This window comes from Uranotaenia lowii, chromosome 3, assembly GCF_029784155.1.
Source record: "Uranotaenia lowii strain MFRU-FL chromosome 3, ASM2978415v1, whole genome shotgun sequence".
NCBI lineage: Eukaryota > Metazoa > Arthropoda > Insecta > Diptera > Culicidae > Uranotaenia > Uranotaenia lowii.
Genome location: NC_073693.1, coordinates 333595115 through 333607005, shown reverse-complemented (window position 1 = coordinate 333607005; position 11891 = coordinate 333595115). Strand labels below are relative to the sequence as shown.

Here is an 11891-nt window from a genome sequence, read left to right as displayed (position 1 = left end):
TAATTAAACATGTTATAATTAATAGCTTCTGCTACAAGCCATAATGCTGTTTTTTCATTGTGTTTTGTATCATCAATGTCTGTACATAAAATATCTTCTGGATCATCAACTCGTATCTTCAATCTACAACGAATTAATTTAGATATCCAGTTCCATATAAGATGAGAATTAGCACAAAATTTGATTCTATGAGAATTTGAATCATCTTCTTGACATATTTCACATAAGTAGTTGGAAACATTTGCTACGTTGAAATTATACATTTTGATTCTATTCGGATAAACATCATTGAATATTTCGTATAATGTGGATCTTGCTTTTGTTGTCAAATAATTTTTTCCTATGTTCCTCCAAATGTTACTCCATCTTAAACCAGAAAACTTTTGCTCGATTTTAACATTTATTTCTTTTTTTAGAAGCAAAAATCTGTATATTTGCTTGTTTGTTTCGAGATCAGATTGGTTTTTAACTATTTTAGCAATATCAATCCATTTTCTACCATTAAAACTGAAATTTTTAAGGTTGGATGACTTCAACAGATAGTGCTCAGCTGTATTTGTTTTTGTCAAAAGGAGATTTCGAATAAATAATGATTGGCACTGAGATTCAGGATCTAATAATTGCAAACCTCCTCGGTCTTTATCCAGATATAATTGGGCTCGCTCCACCCTGAATAATTTATGATGACTCCAAAGAAAATCTCCTATCAACATTCTCAGTTCAGCCAAATGCTTATTTTTTGGAGGTATGACATGGGACAGATACCAAATTTTAGACAGCAGAAAGGTATTAACTATCAAGGCTTTTTCAACAAGATTTAATCTTCGAGCTTTGTAAACATTCATGGTTGATTTAACTTTCGAAATAAGTGAGGTAAAGTTTTTGTCTACTATCTGATTCCAAACTGGCGAGACTATCATCCCAAGGACTTTAAATTCGCTGACTTCTTTTATTAATTGTGGCCCAAAATGACAATTATTTATTCTTATAAATCCAGTTTTTTGCAAGTTCAGTTTGATTCCAGCATCAACTGAAAATCTTATAATGATTTCCAAAACTTTGGAAAATTCGAGATCATTCCGTATGATTATTGTCAAATCATCTGCATACCCGAAAATTTTCATGAACACATCGTCAACAAGAACTCCCATGATGTTTTCATTAATCTGTCTTATTAAGGGTTCAATATACATAGAGAACAGTAACATAGAGAGCGGGCATCCTTGTCTAACAGATCTCGAAATTTTAAATGAATTTGTTAGATAACCATTGAAGATCACTCGAGAAGAGGCGTGACGGTACAAGTTCTGTAAACATTCGACGATTGCTGGTGGAAATCCGTATTTTGTCAAAACCTCCCATAATCGTTTGTGACTGACACAGTCAAATGCTTTCTCCAAATCAACACTTAACAATGCGATCTTAAAATTCTTAGACTGGTTTGCTCTAACAATCAAAGTTCTTATTGCGTCAAGTATGTCAATACAAGATCCTTCAGGCCTACATGCCGTTTGCTCTTTCCCCATTATTGACTCAATACACGTAGCAACTCGAGCAGCAATTATTTTCATAAATAATTTATAATCAGTATTAAGCAAGGATATGGGTCTGTAATTATTGATAGAATTCCTGCAACCGGTTTTTGGAATAAGGCTTATAATGCCATCCGAAAAGTTTTCCATTGGTAGTAGATTACCTGATAATAGTCCATTAAATAGCTTTAAAAGATCTTCTTTCAGAATATCGAACATTACTTCATAAAATTCGTAGGTTATACCGTCAGGACCGGGTGCTTTTTTCTTAGTAGCCTTTTCAATGACTCTCAAAAGCTCACTTTCATTAATTGTAGCTTGAAGACTTTCCTGTGCATCAGGAGGAAGGGTTTTTGTGATTGAATTCAAAGCTTGGTAATCGTTAGTTATATTTTTGTCCTCACTAAATAGCTGTTGAAAGTGTTTATGAATGTAGGATTTAATTTCTGATGGTTCATTCAAGATATGTCCGTCACTTTTCAAATAATTTGAAACTTGATACAAACCCATCTTTTCGTTTTCTAGCAAGGTAGGTGCCTGAAAACGTTTCCCGTAACTATTCAAACGAGTTTGTTCGGCATCGACCAGTTTTGATTTAACAATCGATAATTGTTCAGAAACATCATCTCCTTTTTTTTGTAATTCATGAAGATCGAAAAGCTCTTTGAATAAAATTTCTTTTTGCTGTCTATTGTGTAAATTTAGGTTAATAGCTCGACGACTAAAAAATTGTTTAATTTTATTTTTAACGTCAAAAGACCACCACTCGCTAAAACTTAAAACGTACTTCCTTCGTTTTTTTAGTTCACTATATGCTGTTCTAAAGTCATTTTTAGCAGCTTCATCTTTCACTATGATATTGTTGATTTTCCAATATCCTTTTCCATTGACCTTTAATCGAGCAGTAGGATCTACTTTGACAGAAATAATAACGGCATGATGGTCGGAAAAGGCGACGGGCACTGTTTCAAGTTTTTCAATATTTTAAGAGAAAGGTTTGTCAACATAGAATCTGTCTATGCGTGAAGCTGTAGTTCCCCTGTAAAATGTATAACATTTCTTTTGAAATTTTTTCATACTATCAACATCAATAAGTCCCATCAAGTCAACACAAGATTTAAGCCTACTCGAGAAGTTATTGGTGTGGTTTTTATAATCTGCTGAGTCCAACACGCAGTTGAAATCTCCTGCAAATATGGTATTAATTGTACCAGCTTTGTTGAAGTGAACACTCGTCAGTAAGCTAAACAGATCTTCTCGTTCTTGACGATATTTCGTACCAGAATGCCCATAAACATTGACTAAAGATATACCATCAACGGCTATAGACGTTAACCTCCCATTAGGGTCCAAAAGTTGATTATTAAAATCCATGGTTTTGCGAACTAAAATCGCTGTGCCTTTGTTACTCTCACTTATGTTCACTATTGCTTGATGTGTTGGAATAAAGCCGAAATCATAAAATTGTACCTCTTGAAGTAGGATAATATCTAAATCATTTTGTATGATAAAATCCTTGAGCAAAAGTTTTTTTGGTTCAATGGCTATTGCATTAATATTTATCGTTGCTATCTTTCTGATCGTAATCATTTTAAGTTAAAATTATTTGCAAAACTAAAAACTGATTTTGATGAGTAACATAAAGCTTAACTAGCAACACTTCTATGATCTTAAAAGTACAACATAATAGTGTGGAATATTCGTTGCGAGTGCAACACACTAGTGTAACAATGCGGATGCGTGTGCAACATAGTAGTGTGACAAGGCTGTTTTGAGTGCAACATATTTTCAAAAACATCGCAAAGAGAGTGTTGCGTGATAACAAGGTCATTGTGATCGAGAGATACAAAGCATGGCAATAAGGGACAACTGATATCATAACCTTACTTACTAGAAGCTCGATCAACGTGTTTGCGTTGATCTTTTGGTATAGACTTGATGGTTTCCAAAACAGTTGTAGCTCGGCGAGTCTTCGAACGTCTACTGGAAATCCCTGATGAAACGTCTTCGTCGGTAGTCGTTCCCGAGCCTGGCGAAAGCTGGCGTTTGGTGATGATTTTGTCCGGCTGCTCCTCCACATCCATGACTTCTTCGTTTTTCTCCTTATTTTCTTTTCCTTTGGTAAGTTGTACCATGTTGAGCTGCAGTTTCTCTTCGTCGGATTCCTTGGGCTTCCCGTGTTGGACAGTGCTTGCATACGAAACAGAAGGAACTTGTACCTGTTGTGTTGCAGATACTGGCGCTGGTTGCTTTTTTTCGGGGGCGATAACTTCAATTTCTTCAGATCTCTTCCTAAGCTTGTTTTGCTCACACGAGGCTTTGAGGTGGCCTTCCTGTTTGCACAGGAAACATTTTTGTTTTAGCCCCTCGTAGTAAAGCCTCCCACGTCGGTTCATAAAGAAAAGCGAAGCTGGAATTTCTTTTTTGACATCGATGAAAACTCCTCTTACACCGGTAAACAGGTCGAGCTCGAGTTCGGCTGGAAATTTCTCTCTAATCATCCGTTTAACGTTTCCGAATTTGCTCATGACAGCAGCAATGTCAGAGTCGGAAATCTCTGGCGGTAGATCGAAAATCCGTACATATTTTGAGAAGCTACCTGCGACAGCCATCGTAATTTTTACTGATTCCCCGTTCGAATACTTGAATTCGAGCAAAGCAGGGTTTTGGACGAGAGCTTCTTTCATGGCCTCCTGGGTTCGAAATTTAATAAAGATGGACTTTTCCTCCGCTATTTTGTATGATGTTTCCATCGTCGACTTGTCCGCGTCAAAACCTTTGACGAAACGGGCTACTTCAACAATCGATGGTCCTGGAGCATCATCGGGGAACCGAAATGATAAAGTATTTTTTATCAATCCGTCAGCCATTGTGGCAAAATGGCAAAACAACGTGGCACAGAAATAACGCACGACTTAAAAAACACCGCTTGAAGCTTCTGATCAAAAAACACAACCGTCTGCTACGAGATCTGATCGTCAACTGTATTCATAACCTACTCAGTGATACGCGGGAATGAGTTTAGCGAGGAGTTGTTTAGCTGAACTAGTACACAGCTCTTTTTGCCACCTAGACTTAAATTAATCAAATTAGCATTTGGACAGATGGATAAATTTACGTTAAGCTACCTCTGATCACTGATAACAACGTTAAATCTATATATATAAAATAATATTATAAAGAACACTTTATCTGAGCACACGCGCTTCGACTTTCGGCCAATCAGATCTTCCTTCTTTCCTTCTAGCTCCGTCACTCCTCCAAACGCCCTGTCGTCTTGTCGGGCTTGACAGAAGCGAGTGACGAGCTCCCGGACTTGGCTTTGACGTTTCGGGAACTAAGGGCAAGGGGCTCGTTGATTTGGTTGGCGTTATCAACAGTCCCCCCCGTAGTGTACGGGAGACGTAGATTCTCGCGTACTCTATCCGTGTCGCCAACATCTAAAACAGCGAGCTTTGCTACCGGGCGTTCGTAAATTCCGCTTATAGTCTGCACCACTGCTTTCCGAGTTCTTCCATCCGGTGACGCTATCGTCCTTATAACTCGGCCCTTCGGCCAACAGTTTCTGGGAAGATTAGGATCTACGATGACAGTTATGTCCCCCACTTCAATCGGTTTGACTTCAGAGAACCATTTTGAACGGCGAGTGAGTGTAGGTAGGTAGTCATGTACCCACATTTTCCAGAACACGTTAGCCATGAGCTGTGATAGCTGCCATCCTTTCTTCAACGCCAGGGCGCTGTCGTCAAAGGGAACAAATGGTTTCAATCCATTTGAGGATCCTAAAATAAAGTGGTTAGGAGTAAGCACCGGTGAGCTATCATCATCAGTCGGCACGTAAGTAAGAGGCCTTGAATTTATCACGTTTTCGATCTCGATGAGCATATTTTCGAGGATCTCTTCGGTCGGGGCGTGATTTGGTTTGAGCTTGGCTAAGTTCGTTTTCACGCTTCTAACGAGCCTTTCCCAGGCTCCCCCCATGTGAGGAGAGGCTGGTGGATTGAAGGACCACTGCGTCTCCGATGTTACAAATTCTTCCATAAGTCTGTCTTGGTTAACATTTTCTAGAGTGCGTTTTAACTCCTTATCGGCTCCGATGAAATTTGTCCCTCTATCGCTGTAAATGGTTATAGGGACGCCACGCCTGCACATGATGTTGCGTATGGCTAAGATACAAGAATCAGTCGTCAATGAGCGTACTAGTTGAAGATGAACTGCTCGAATTGTCAGACAGGTAGCCAGAACGCCCCAGCGCTTCTCCTGTTTTCGACCGTTTTTAATAATCATTGGTCCGAAATAATCAATTCCTATATAAGAGAACGGTCGATTGAACGCTGCAAGACGACATAGTGGTAGGTCGCTCATCAACGGTGGCTGTGGAGTAGCACTATCGTTTTTGCACATCTGACAATTTTTACGTACTGTTTTATAAAGCGCTTTCAAGCCTCCAATGTGATAGCGTTGGCGAAGCTCATTTACAACGGTTTGATGGTTTTGGTGATGGTAGCGTACATGAAAGTAGCGAACGATGAGGGTAGTGATATGATCACTTCTCGGAAGAATTATTGGATTGCTAACATTAAAGGATGCAAACTCGCAAGCTAAGGTTCGTCCACTTACTCGAAGTAACAAATTATCGTCCAGAAACGGGTTTAGTTTATGAAGCGGGCTATTTTTAGGAATATTACGTTCTAGGATACCAACCTTATGGTTGGATAGAATTTCGATCTCATGTTTATAGACTTCTTGAGCGTAACGGAATAAGTAGATTTCGGACCTTTGAAGCTCAGCTTTGGTAAGCGGCCCGGTGGTGCACGATGCACGAAGCTCCGCGTCGGTCAGGGGTCCGGTAGAGCTCTTCCTGTTCAGTCGACAGCTATTTAGATTTGAAATATATCTGAATATGAAGGAGGTGCAACGGAGAAGTTTATTCCACGATGAGAATTTTTGTGTAGGAATAACACTCTTGTCCGGGGACGCTGCATGGCACAGTAAATGCGCACGTAGCTCGATCTCTGTTTGCTCGATAGGTTCTTCAGGCAGCGGCCATTGGCTTGACGGAAACCGAAGAAAGGGTGGTCCTTGGAACCATCTACATGTACTACTTAGGTCAGGATTTTTCTTCCATTTTGTTCCTTCATCTGCGACATTCAGTTTTGATGGTATCCAGTGCCATTCGGAGAGTTCAGATAATTCTAATATTTCGCTCACACGATGAGAAACGAATTGACTGTATCGTCTATGATCGGCTGACATCCAGCTAAGTACGTTTCTCGAGTCGGTCCAGAAGAAACGTTGATCTACTTTAAACGAAATATTTTCGCAAACGGTTTTGGCTAGTCTGGCTCCTATTAAGCTGGACTGTAGCTCAGATCTTGGAATGGATAGAAACTTGAGCGGGGATACTCTAGTCTTCGAGCAAGTAATCGTGCAGTCAATATTTCCATTCTTTTCGAATCTCAGATAGACAACGGCTGCCATACCGTTTTCACTGGCATCGACTAGAGTGTGCAGCTGAACGTTTGTGTCAGGGCTTAGCGATACTACAGCGCGATAGCATCTAGGAATTTTAAGTGTAGTTATTTGTGGAAGAACATTTAGCCATCGAGTCCATTTCTGAAACTGTTCGTCCCCGATGGGATCGTCCCATCCGATAGATGTTCTCCAAATCTCTTGTAGAAGGCACTTTAAAAACATCAGAAAGTGTCCGACCAGTCCTAATGGGTCGAAAATTAACATCAGCGTTCGTAGCACTTCACGTTTGGTTGGCTTTCGTCGTCCTTCGAGTAGGTCTTCGTCGAAACGGGGCGATATCTTGAACATGAAGGAGTCGTTTGCGGTATTCCACCACATTCCAAGCACTTTTTCTGTTGTAGCTGCTATTCCGATGTTCATGTTTTTCTCGTCGCAAGTTTCTGGTGGGTTGAGTTGCTCTAGTGTTGTAACCACCTTGCGAGAGTTGGAGACAAAATTCCGCAATTCAAACCCAGCGGAGGCGTGAATAGATTTCACTTCACTTGCCAGGGATATGCCTTCTTCTACAGTTTCGGTACTAATTAGCATATCATCGACGTAGTGTTTCTCGATAATAGCGGACACGGCTGCCGGATGTGTCTGCTTAAACTGCTGAGCGTGAGTGTTTTTTACGTACTGCGCCGTACTAGGAGATGACCGAGCGCCGAACGTCATAACTTGCATAACATAGGTGCGTGGAGGGACACCTAGTTCATCACTCCAAAAGAAGCGCTGACAATGTTGGTCAGATTCGCGAATGAGTATCTGATGATACATTTCGCGAATGTCCCCGGATATTCCTACTTTAAATTCCCGAAATTTCAGGAGAACTGAGATAAGAGATGCGAGTTGATCCGGTCCTTTCAGTAGCATGGAGTTAAGCGAGATCCCATGCGAGGTGGCCGCGGCATCCCATACCAGCCTTGTTTTGTTCGGCTTGTTGGGATTGGTGACGGGGAAGATTGGAAGGTACCATGTTCTGTCGCGTTTAACATTGAGTTCTTCCTGGGTAAGTTCTCGTGCATATCCTTTTTGAATATAATCATTCATAGTACGCTGCATAGTGCCATACAGTGCTGGATCTTTAAGGAGTCTTTTTTCCAGGCAGTTCCATCGGTTCATCGCCATTTTTTTGCTGTCTGGAACACGAATTTCGCTGTATTTCCATAACAAACTTGCTTCGTAACGTCCATTTTTGCGTTGAGTAGTATTGGAGAGTAACGTTAAGGCTTGTTGATCTTCCTGGGAACTGAATGGTTTATCCGGTTTGCAAATACCCATGCTTTCGATCGCAAAAAAATCCTTCATAGCGATGTGAAGGTTGCTGTCAGAAGAGGCGTTGCATGAGCATGCATGACAGGTGTGGTGATACATGTGGTGCGTTGGAGACGTTTCATCAGTGCAGTTACCGTAAACTGTCCATCCTAGCCGCGTTTTTGATGCTATCGGATCTTGCAATTTTCCCTCGCGACTTTTCAGAGGGTTTCCGAGATGTGCATGTTCCAAACCGATGATCAATCTTGGACTAACGTTTTCGTACGAGTGCACTGGAACATTCCGAAGATGCTTGAAGCTTTTCCGCATTTGCTGCATGTTCAAGGTTTGTGGGCGGACTTGTAAGGATTTCACCGTTCGAATATTTCCAATACGATATCTTTTCGCTTCGTCGTATTTTCCCGAAATTTCTAGATTAATTTTTCGAGACCTGTTCTCCATTCTCTGAGTGCCACTTGTCCATTTAAGGCACAACGGTTGCCGAGGGCCATCTAGTTCGAGCTCGTCTACCAGATTGTCTTCCAGGAGTGTTAGCTCCGAACCATCATCGATGAACGCGTAAGTGCTGACGGTTTTAGTTGGACCGTAGAGCATTATTGGAAGGATTCTGAATAGCACTTCATTACCTGGGCTCTGATTTATGTTGCAACTTCCTTCTACCACATTTGAGTCGTTTGTACTATGCGGCGGTCGTTTGGCTTTGTTGTTATGCAGAAGAGGATGGTGTAGATAGTTACATCCATTGACACCACACTGTTTCTGCTGCCGGCATGATCCATTATGTCGGTTAAGGCATTTACGACATAAGTTTTTCTGTTTGATGGCATCCCATCTTTGATTTAATCGAAGAGCTTTGAATTTCTGACAATTTTCCAGTGCTGAGCAATTTCCAGCGCATATCATGCATCCATGACTCTCTACACTATCCTGATGGTAAAGCACTGTCGCTACGGGTAGATCTTCTTCGGGATCTTCTTCCATTTCATGGAAGTTAACGTATCCTGCATTTTTCCGCGATTTCATGTTGGCAGGGTTGGCAAATATAACTGTGCTTGCGTCTTCAGCTAGAGAGTAGAGCCAGGTACTGTATTCCACTAAACTAGGGTTAGAATGAGCCCTGGCGTGTTGAGCCCATGCCAGTTGGAGTATAGAAGGCAGTTTATTTACGAGCTCGTAACGTAGCGATGCATCGAATGCGAAATCCGGAATTTCGCAAGCCTGTATTGTTGCGCATAAATTTTCTACGGTTATTGCAAATGTTACTAACGTATCCAGCTTTTCGATGGTCGGTGACGGAAGGGAGCGGACTTTCATAATAATGGAGTGTATTATGGATTCGGGCTTCCCGAATAGCATCTTTAGTGTAGAAATCACACCAGAGACGTTGGTCGGATGAAGTAATCGGCTTCTCACTGCATCTAAGGCTTTTCCTGTCAGGCTTTTACGGAGTCGCAGCATATTTTCCTCATTGGAAAATCCACACATGTGAGTAGAAGAGTTAAATGTTGTCAGAAATAACGGCCAGTCCTCGGGATTACCACTGAATTCTGGGAGCTCCTTCGATACAGCTTGACGTGCACGGATTTGGCTCCTATTGAGAATACAAATGTCCTCGACCTCGTTGTCCGTTTGTTGGTGGTTGGAGCGACTAGCACCTGCCAATGGCGTAGAACGTTGACCGGGTGCAAATTCCTTCGGTCTAGGCAGTACTTCGCGTCGTTCCCTTCGCAGTTGATTCGGCAAAACCAGTCCTTGTTCCATCGCTTTGCCTTTAGGTGCTACGTTTGATCTGAGATGCCTGAATGGTTGTGAGAGTTTTTCGTGGTGATGCGGCATGTTCTCCACTAGCTCTTCTGCTAAAGCGTTGTTGGATCCTAGAAGATCTGCTTTTTCCAACCACTTTTGAATATCGGATTCCCTATCTATTTCGCTGGTATCTATTTCGCTAGCCACGCTAGCAGCTTCACTTTCCAAATCTTCTAGGATAGCATATTTTTGCTCTAAATACTGCTCTTTTAGACGAGTCATTTCTTTCAATTTTTGTAGTCGAAGTTCCGTAACACGTCTGGATCCGCTAAGGCCACTTCCTCGACTTGTCTCCGACCGAGCGCTTTTAGGCTTCTCCTTTTTTTCGGATGCATTTCCAAATTCCTTGGCTGTGGTCTTTTGTTGAGCGGTAGAACCTTTATCACACCTTTCTGCATTCTGTGGATTCTTTTTGGCGATACATGCAGCACACGACCATGAAGGTTCATCCGCGACGTTAGAAGAGACCTCTGCGCACGTGAAGTGATACCAGGCTGAGCAGGAATCGCACATGACCATCCTGCTAGTGTCTCGCTCGTCACATGCCTTGCAGTGATGGTCGTTTCGTTTGCGAACGCGACGGACAGGATTCCTTTTTTGTTTGTGAACTGCCTTTTCCAAAATCTTCACGGATTTGTTCACTTTCTTAGGCTTCGGAACGGCGCCTGTTTGTTGTTTCGAACCTGAACTACCCGTTGGTGAAATAATTTTCTCCTCGACGATGTTGTTTTCTTCGGCCTTTTGTATGCTGTCCATGATTGTTAGGTCCGATCCGTTTGAGTCCACGCTAGCCATAAACGAATTTTGTAATGTTTTGAGGCGAAGGCAAAATTCGTAATTTTGTTAATAAATCCAATGTATGCTTTATTACAAAATTCCTACAAATATGCAGAGACAATTAATTTAAGGAAATATCAAGAGAATGTTGCGCTTACGTTTAGTGAATTCGTGCCTCGCAAGGCCTCGCAACGATTTTGATACTCTGGCTAGAGCTGATGATTTACTTGGGACCTGTGGCGTTAATGATATAATTTGAGGTTAGCTTTAGGATGAAGTGTGGTTTCCTGATCACCTTACCGTAATATGAACTAACAATCAGAGTTCTGATAATAATAAATCCTTCGATTGTGCATAAATGCGACTTGTGTCGTGTAGCTATTAAATAGTAACTAGTGATACGCGGGAATGAGTTTAGCGAGGAGTTGTTTAGCTGAACTAGTACACAGCTCTTTTTGCCACCTAGACTTAAATTAATCAAATTAGCATTTGGACAGATGGATAGATTTACGTTAAGCTACCTCTGATCACTGATAACAACGTTAAATCTATATATATAAAATAATATTATAAAGAACACTTTATCTGAGCACACGCGCTTCGACTTTCGGCCAATCAGATCTTCCTTCTTTCCTTCTAGCTCCGTCACTCCTCCAAACGCCCTGTCGTCTTGTCGGGCTTGACAGAAGCGAGTGACGAGCTCCCGGACTTGGCTTTGACGTTTCGGGAACTAAGGGCAAGGGGCTCGTTGATTTGGTTGGCGTTATCAACAAATACGGATTTGACGTTTGAGTTGAAGATTCGGATCTTAGTTCGTAGAGAGATCTGGCGTGACCGCCAGATGTTTCGGAGACTCGCAAACGCAAATCGGGCTTTTCTGATCCGGGTTTCGATGTCCTTCTTGGTACCACCATCAGGCGTAATCTGGCTACCAAGATACTGGAAGCACTCCACTGTCTCAACCTGTTGTCCAGCTACCACGAAATT

The 11891-nt window shown here is 41.6% G+C and overlaps 1 protein-coding gene across 1 annotated transcript; it reads right to left on the bottom strand.

The window, feature by feature from the left end:
• Positions 1 to 4784: 4784 nt before the first annotated feature.
• On the bottom strand, positions 4785 to 10922 carry LOC129753847 (uncharacterized). Its single transcript, XM_055749695.1, has one exon. It carries the CDS (start codon positions 10920 to 10922, stop codon positions 4785 to 4787), a length of 6138 nt encoding a protein of 2045 aa, XP_055605670.1.
• Positions 10923 to 11891: the final 969 nt, after the last annotated feature.

What these genes read in the sequence shown, in the direction of transcription:
- LOC129753847 (XM_055749695.1), bottom strand. Translation starts at nt 10,922, where the DNA reads ATGGCTAGCGTGGACTCAAACGGATCGGACCTAACAATCATGGACAGC.